This window comes from Bombus terrestris, chromosome 7 (assembly GCF_910591885.1).
Source record: "Bombus terrestris chromosome 7, iyBomTerr1.2, whole genome shotgun sequence".
Classification (NCBI taxonomy): domain Eukaryota; kingdom Metazoa; phylum Arthropoda; class Insecta; order Hymenoptera; family Apidae; genus Bombus; species Bombus terrestris.
In genome coordinates, this window is record NC_063275.1 from 16,951,849 (window position 1) to 16,960,460 (window position 8,612).

At 37.4% G+C, this 8,612-nt stretch overlaps 2 protein-coding genes across 8 annotated transcripts in view; both read left to right on the forward strand.

The window, feature by feature from the left end:
- LOC100648397 (ankyrin repeat domain-containing protein SOWAHB) overlaps positions 1–6,010 on the forward strand; it is a 117,154-nt gene extending 111,144 nt beyond the window's left edge. For 3 of the 7 annotated variants that reach the window (XM_048407582.1, XM_012310479.3, XM_048407583.1), the window contains 3 exons: positions 2,791–2,817; positions 3,906–4,063; positions 4,898–6,010. In XM_048407582.1, coding sequence (XP_048263539.1) covers positions 2,791–2,817; positions 3,906–4,063; positions 4,898–5,176 — 464 coding nt within the window. In that variant the 3' untranslated portion in view covers positions 5,177–6,010. Of the gene's footprint in view, positions 1–641; positions 3,367–3,905; positions 4,064–4,897 lie in introns of those variants that run through there. The other 4 variants (XR_007224761.1, XR_007224762.1, XM_048407585.1 and 1 more) reach the window with 4 other exon arrangements.
- A 229-nt stretch (positions 6,011–6,239) lies between these two features.
- Positions 6,240–7,474, forward strand: LOC100648514. Its single transcript, XM_003396713.4, has 3 exons — positions 6,240–6,517; positions 6,585–6,838; positions 6,917–7,474. The coding sequence occupies exons 1-3, from the start codon at positions 6,494–6,496 to the stop codon at positions 7,167–7,169; spliced, it is 531 nt and encodes a 176-aa protein (XP_003396761.1). The 5' UTR covers positions 6,240–6,493; the 3' UTR covers positions 7,170–7,474.
- The last annotated feature ends 1,138 nt before the right edge of the window (positions 7,475–8,612 follow it).

Consider the following 8,612-nt stretch of genomic DNA (forward strand, 5'->3'; position numbering starts at 1 on the left):
AGACATGTGTCGTAACATCTAAAGTCCAAACTCATTTCCTCTTTGCCGAATCAAAATCATTCGAAAACAGGGAATTAATAGAAATTGTATTCGTCTCTCACATTTATTAAAGCAAATCGCTATAAGCATGTGCGATAACATCATCTACACACATCTAAAATAATTTTAGTAAACTCCTATATATTCGAGAACCTTTTACGTGTCTTTTCTTTTTTTTTTTTCATTTCTTATAAAAGCTGCACTTTATACGTAAACCAACGAAATTTCAACTAATTCATTCGATCGAATCACGCTGTATCACACGATCGTACTAACCGAACGATCTCCTCCTCTGTTTCTAACCTTCGCCCAACGATAACCACGTATTCCAAAATCTGATAATGTTTTCCATCGTCCAGCACCGAAATTTTCATCGAAATTAACCCTCCATACTATAGTAAGCACGAGTTCACGGCATGCATCTCCTGTTTGCTTCTAAACGTTAATCCTGCCTCTGTAAAGAAAAAGTAAAAGGTGTACAGGTATCCCGTGTGACGACCACGCGATCGAAATAGACGACAGGAAATGGTTTCGGGTTCTCTCCTCCTCTGTCCTCTGTTCTCGGTGAGTATCGGGGCTCTGGAAGTATTCTTCTGTTGTAGGGATTACTGCTGCCGCTACGCTCAGGCAAGTTCAGAAGCACACCTCTGCTAAAGTAGTAAAGCGCTTGTGTCGCAAGATTAAAGTAGCCGCACCTTAGAGTAACGTATGACTGTCACTTTTGTCGACGCTGACGTGAGTATTGCGCGGAGAATCCGCGGGTCCACTTCGCGTTTTTAACACGCTACGCCATCGAGATATCTCGACGGTCTACGACAGGAAGAAGACTCTCCGATATTTTTTTTTTTTCTATCCTTTTGTTTTATTTATTATATTCTTTTTTCCTTTCTCTCTTACTTTTTCCTCTAATTCAATCGGTATCCGATAAACAGTGGACCCGTTCATTCCCGAAATTCCAATGGAATCATGTACTCGTGACTCTTCGCTTCAGTCTTTTCTTTTTCAACGAATCGCACACCACTGATTATTTTTGTGATGTCTTTACACGTATACTTAACTGTAAACGCGTATAAAGTCGCGAAGTGTGGCTGTTTGCGAACGCGTAAATATTTCGTTTATCTCGTTTATTTATTGTTTGATGATGTCGTGTTGCTATTAATTGAACGTTGCGCTTGTCACCGAATGCCTCGACGTAATTAAATCACACTTGTGTAACGATCGATGCGTGGCATTCTCGTGTTGCGATACTCTCGAGGCTTGACGCAACGCACGTGGTATCGAGAAGGCTGAAAATAAAACTGGTGAACAAGCATAAATCCTCGCCTCACGTTGTCTCCAAACGATTTGTCTTTGAACGAAAATTACGTTTCAACGATCAATCGAAGTGGCAGTAGTACCTGAAAACACTCCCAGCACCGTAGAAACGATGTGATTTAACCCTGTCAGCCGACGATGCGAACAGTTCCTGAATGCCGCGATTTTATCTCGTTCAATTTACACGTTTATGCTCTCCGGCGATCGCGTAAGACGGCGAGAACGACTCGGGCCTGTTCCACATCGTCGGCTAACGACAATCGTCAGTGTTTTCTTTGTTGTCACTGTTCAACGCGTTTGATGGTAAAGCATGTGTACGCGAGCATGAGAAAATTTACCGATTTCCTTCATTCACGTCCGTTTTCCGTACGCGTTGCACCTCTAGATCTCGACAATTGAATAATCGTCAGTTTTATTTTAACAGAGATTCGCTTTGTTACACGTCCTATCATTACACGTTAATTGTATGCAGCGCGAGTTCACTCACCCTTTTGATCTTCCGTTCGATGAAACACGCGAGAAGATCGACTACTTCCCGCCGCGGCGCCGGAAGGCGCTCGCACGACTTCGCGGCAAACATCGACTTCACGCGCGAATACGAAGCGACACGAGTTACTTTTTAACCAGATTAACTCTCTCGGTTGTATCTCCGTCCTGTTTCGATTGCTCGTCGAGTATGAAAGACGAGTTTAATCGTTTTACGAGCGAATCCATCTTCGATGCTCGGTTGCGTGGAAGAAGTTTGTTTTTAGATGATCAGTGCTTAGTAGCGTCGTAGCAAGTTGTAACAGAGGCTGACTGCCTACGTATTTCGTATATTTTTCTACGATTAACGACGAAGACAAGAATTTCAAGAGCTTGCTATTGACTCAAACGAGTACGATAAATTCTCTTATTCGTTGTCGCTGATAATAATCAGCCTATTTTACGAGCTACTTTATCACGTTAAACGTAATACTACGTTAGGTAGCGTTAATTGGTCAAAGTTATCACAAATCTTACGAATACTAAAGCTTCTTTAATTTAAGTATTTTGATCAACTGCGACATCGCTGATCACTGATTATTTCTATGACAGTTGACGTATTGATTCGAGAAGAAATTTCGACAGAGCGTTTTCTTAAGAATTTTTATAGATTCGTCTAGAAACTTTGAACGATTATATTAATCGATCAATGTGGTTACCAAGCACTGAGCATCTCTGCAGCTCCTCCATTCGTTATTAACCAACGTCGACAGCCAGCAAATACAACGGAAGCTGTCGTTCTAACGTTTTCTAACCACGACGACTAATTCCGTTCGGTCGTTTAGTGGCTTTCTGATAATTTTTAATAATCACTCCGTGTCTACTAATCCTTGATACTCCTCTTCTTCGACGACCGCGCGCGTCGTCGTGCCTCCACGAGACAGTCTCAAATGATTTTCTATTTTATTTCAGAAATAAAAGCAAGGAAAAAGCATGCAGGTAAGAAATAATACGCATGGAACGATCACTAATTAAATGGAGCTATAGTTTAGTGCATGCGTCGGGCCGATCTGTGGAGTAGACAGTGTGTTCGGTAGAGTGGTTTTTCGTTTTTCTCTAAACCTGGTACACTACCACTTGTTTCTATTCGCAGTATTATTCTTTAGACGGAAAGTGAAAAGATTATTAGGATCCGTATTGGTAACGTAGAATTTTCACTTTCTACTTCGAAATATCTTTATATAGATCTCCGACATAGGATTATTCTATGACCGAAACGAAGAAAATTGGCGTTGCTCGACTATCTTTATACACGTAGCATAACTCGCGAAAAATTATACCAGACACTCGATACTTTCTACCGTCAATTTTCTCCTTTCTTATAGATGAACTCCTAGTCTCGAATTTCTACAATTACACTTTACAACTGACGCATCTATCCCTCGCACAAGTCTGCGTATCTCGAAACAATTGCCCTCTTAGGTATCTCACAAAAATCTTGCTCCTCGTTAACAACAACCTCATCTTACTCTAACGCCATTCCGTTTACAACGATTACAAAAAGTATTGGCACGCGCCTTTCTCTCTCTCAATGAAGCGTTTCTTCGTCAGATTCTACCTTCCGTCTTCGTAACGTGAAATGTTTACTTGGTCCCAACGAATCATTCATACAAATGCTATAATAAATACAACGATGCGCCATATACTTCCTGTAATCACTGTAGATCACCATTGGCGATGAACCAATGATACTATTACGCGAACAATAAATTAACGATACCATGAGACTTCCTCGTCCAGAAGATAGATTCCGCTCTTTGATCGTCCTTGGACTCGATCCTAGCCTCCTTCGCTGGTAGATGCATGCGACACGAGCCAAATTTCAAACACGTAAAACGTTGCAGTGCGTTGCAACGAGTGCAACAGACGCGCACTTGCGTTGCTCCGTTTGCCAGTGGCACGTACAGTTCCCTTAGGAACGGTGATTTAGAAACAGCTAAACGCAACGAGCAACGTATACGCGCGGCAAGCGTTTAGCAACGGCGATGATTACAACGTGGTAACACGATGATTGATTGAACACGCAGAGAAAGATCTTGGTTTCCTGCGTATTGGCTCGCTGAACGTACGCGTGAAACGTACGACGGAAGCGTTCAGCCAGTTCCTGGGTGTGGCAACTAGCAGCAGCGCCAGCAGCAACCACGAGAAGATACACAAGAGCTGGGGATCGGCGGATAATGTGCAGGTAGAAGAGAGAAAGAGGGACGATCGCGTTCTCGAAAATTACCCGATACCCGGCCTCCTTTCTTTAACCCTCTATAATTATTCAACCCTTGGACGAGCGCTCGCCACCATCGTACCCCCCCGCCCTCCCTCCATTGCTGAATATTATGAATATTACGCGACGAATCGCCAACTCGTTTAATATTAACGCTCGCTTTCCATGCAGAAGGAGACGAAATTACCGTGTAGGCGCGACCACGGTCCTCTTCTTTCAGATGACACTGGATTCATCTGCAAGTGGCGCGTTTTTTAGATGGGAGATGGTTGGTTCTTTCGATAACAATTTTCCATTTACAGTTCCCTCTTGTCTTCCCCTCGCACAAGTATTCGATATAGATAATAAAAATAGTAAGGTACGTAAGTGGTGAGATATTGGGTTAGCAATCGAGTGATTGCGGATTTTGTCATTAGATGGTATTGATAAAATCCACAGTCACTTAGTTTCCATACTATACATAAATAGTAGACAAAAGTTGAATAGTAGAAAAAAGTAAAGAATTTGCAGAATGCCGGGAAACTATCTTCCGCTTACATGGATAACTAACTTAAGGTGATTAAACAGAAATCAATGTCCTCGATTCTGTAGCTACTTTCACAAACCGTGCGTTACTTTACGATATTCTCTGCTATATTATTGGGTTGGCAATCACTTAGTTGCCCCGATATAATAGAATCGCCTTACAATGTATAGCTTAACCCGATGAAACGCTGCTACGATATCGTCCAAGGGTTGTAATTCTGCCATCAGAGAAAGATTATCAACGATTGACAAACAATTTTTCTAATTTCCACCAAGTTGGAGCAGAAGATGATGCCACCGCCCAAGTACGCGCCCATCAAGAAGAGGAGAAGCCGAAGGGCGCAGGATTTTGGATCGTCACGAGATCATCAGGCTGCCAGTCAACCAAGCACTCCACTCCTTCAGGGCAAGGCTTCTCGGTCGAGTCAATCGATGCATCGTCGACCGATCTCCACGACGGCCGTCAGTTCCGCCGCGCCCAAGACACAGCAGAACAACGACTCGGACTCGGATACCGCGTGTGGTTTCGACTCCGCGTGGAGAGGATCCGCGTAACTCTAGGAGAAACATTTCCTCGCGAAACTCTCCTTCTTTGGTATCGCGAAAGCTCTACTGAATCACCGTGTACCTTGCCTTCTGGTCTTTTAAAGTAACAATTTTTATCTATCTATGTCTCTCTCTCTCTCTCTATTATTCTTCGATTAATCGATCAAATTGTAATTACTGAAGCGTACTATGTTCAAAAGAAAACTGAAAACAAATTGTTTGAGGAAAGAATAACGATGGTGGTAATTGACGAGCTTAAATATTGGACGAGCTTGGAGTAACTTTTCGTGGATTGTAGAAGAATAAGGCAGGCACAAGTTTGAATGATATTCGGAGCTGCGAAAGTATAAAATCAGGAAAAAGATCACTCGATCCGACTAATTTGATACGACAGGGGTTTTAAAGGAATTAATTTTTCAAGCTAACTACCGTGATGATTTTCCGATAACATTTTCTTAAATTACAGAAACGATCTACTTTTTAATATAATTATTATTGTAGAGTTTGTAAGTGCCTTAATTTAATACCTGGAAGCGATGCTTTGGGTTTATCGATGCATTCTTTGCACAAAAGCCAAATCAGCATGTTTCTGTCGTAATTGTGGTAACGAGATTACGATTCTTTCATACAGGGTGTATTGCGCACAATTTTTTGTAAAATACTTTTATCAATTAAGAATGTGAATACAATCGATGTACCTAAATCGTAGTGAATAGAAATTGCAGTATCGTCTGTGTTCTCGTATTGTCGATGAATATATTAAATATTTGATCGTAGATTTTCTAAATGAATTGTATAAATATTATTTGGAATAACAATAAATAATAACTTGACTAATTGTAATTGCACATACATACTTATATGCGTAATTCCTAGTCCCTATTAGATTTACTGCAAGTGTTTAGTGGAATTTAATAAGCGATATACGCGTCATCTCTTCGTGTGCCCGGATACTAGTTTCATTAACAACTTCCTGAGTTCTCTGCTAGATTTCGCGTAGTTACATTGCCAAAGTCACTCAACTTACGTATCAACAGATGTCGCTAAATACTTATTACGACCATATTATCAATGGAGTAGTTTTACGATAAATATGTTTACGAAGGCATTGAACTCTGAATTGTAAATTGAAAGGACCTGTTCGTTAAGGCATAACCTCGATAAATTTTGCTTTACTTTTTCTAAATACTTTTTAAATACTTAAAGTGTAAATATGAATTAATTTTATCGATTGACTGTTTTCAAATATAGTGGAATATGCGGGGTTATGTTGGATTTAGTTAGATATTCCTTTTCTTTATTAAAGAGAATTATTTTTTCTTAACCATGTACGGCATATGCCATCCTAGCGTAAGTGTGTATTTAAATAATTTTCAAAACCAGTAATTTTGAAACTAATTCGCTTTAATACCATTAGTATTTTAATATTGAAAAATTGGGTTGTATGGATTCTGTGAAAATAAGTACAACGTTTTACGTTTATATTGAACTATGTGAAGCAAAGAAATATTGGGAAGTTGATTATAAATACAATGAAAAATTGGATTTATTGTATTTAGAAGTACGAAAAAAGAAAAATTCACAAACAGAAATATATGTACCATGGCCAGCATCGTGCAATATTTCCCTTGATACGATAGAAAAGATACAGACAGGTTTAGATGTTGAACAGTAAGAGTAAAAATTGTTTACAGATTCTGGCGATTATGTGGTCATGATTTATGAATTGATCTATGTATTTTGTAACAGGATAACGCTCGTTTTTAAATTAGAAGATAGTACAAGCATTATTTACAAAGTTAGTAAGGACCTTGTGAAGCCTGTAGATCCAAAAAGAACAAAATTAATGAAAGAGAAGGAGGAAAAAAAATCAAATTTAGAGAAAGAAATCAAGAAAAATACTTCGTATTTGTATGAATTAGCAAAATCATTAACTGCAGGAAATGCTAATGAAGATAAGGATACAGATGTAAGCCATAGCAGTAAAACAACAGCTGAATAAAATATGTTATTTTATTTATTTAATTTTCATATTTAAGTAGTATCGATATTCTTCAAAGAGTTAAAAGAAATTAAATATAAAATTATAATATGTTTCCCTTAAATGTTTATTATATTGAAATTATGTTTGAAATATGTATAGTTAAAAAGTGTACTAAAAATTATGTAACTATTTAAAATGATATGTATTAAGCTGCCACTGCAAATGTGAATATTAAATAAATTATTGCTTAAAGACATTTTAGAAGCAGTTTCTACATTAACACATTATCTATGTAATTTAATAAACACTGCAAGTATGAGGCACATGCTGTTTCATTACTTTCTACTATCCATAAAGATAATGAACATTCTAAGCTAAGGTTAAATCTTTTGATAATTCTATGTTGTTTTGTATGTATAAAAATACGTAACGAAAGTACATTTTAACACGGTTTCTACTCTGAGTGTTGAAAATAGATCTATCTACAAAAAAAATTTACGACACTTATATTATATACATCTTTGAATTACTATTTTCTGAACGACATGATTTTCATTTTTAACATCGTAGTATATATAAAGAACGTCGCTCTCGTAAAAACTACTTATCTGTTTTATCTTAATGAAATATTCTTTTAATCGTGTTTATGCTATGTATATAGCAGATGTTCCACGATAAGTGCCGTTTGATATAACTAATGAATGGCAGGTGACAAAATACAAGGAGATTTTTATCATCAGACATTATATAAAATATCGCTGTGAATACAAATTTTACCTTTAATTTTTCAAGGTCATGCTGTGGCTACTTCATAAATATTTTAAACATTTAATGCTGTAAAATTTATTGTATGACAGACGAATTTAAACAATGCATACTTTTCTGTTTATGTTTACCTTGTTCTTCATACAAGTTTTACAACATTAACGTAAAAATATCTTTTAACCCGATCATTTCTCAACTCAAATACCTTAATACTTTTGTAGAAAATTTAAAAAATATGTCGAATAGGGTATGAAAAAATGTATGCTGCCACTTAAGACAATAAAAATGACCTAGGCATGGCCCTGAAAATTTAAAGATAAACATTTTTTCACAGTGACATTTTGCATAAAAAATGATGATAAAAGTCTTACATTCTTGTCTTATCACCTATTGTTCAGTAGTTACATCGAACAGCACTTGTCGCGGGACATCCTGTGTGCATCGTTTATGTATATGTATACATACATATGACTTAAGTATTATAGAGTATATAATTAATACATTGACAAGAAAATATTAATTAATACAAAATGAGTGATTTTTTATATAATTATGTAGTTTGGCAGTTCAATACGTGGGAGTAATATAATGTACTACGAATAAAATATAAAAATAAATATTTTTTAGTTAATAACAAAACAGTATGTCTTGTTATCTTTATTTCAAATCTTTTGAAAATTCAAGTCAAATCAAGGA

Excerpts from the sequence above, each read along its gene's own strand:
- LOC100648514 (XM_003396713.4), top strand. The coding sequence starts at position 6,494 with ATGTACGGCATATGCCATCCTAGC. Across the intron at positions 6,518-6,584 it reads ACGGCATATGCCATCCTAGC|TATTTTAATATTGAAAAATT; the intron begins GTAAGTGTGTAT and ends TAATACCATTAG. Across the intron at positions 6,839-6,916 it reads ACAGGTTTAGATGTTGAACA|GATAACGCTCGTTTTTAAAT; the intron begins GTAAGAGTAAAA and ends ATTTTGTAACAG.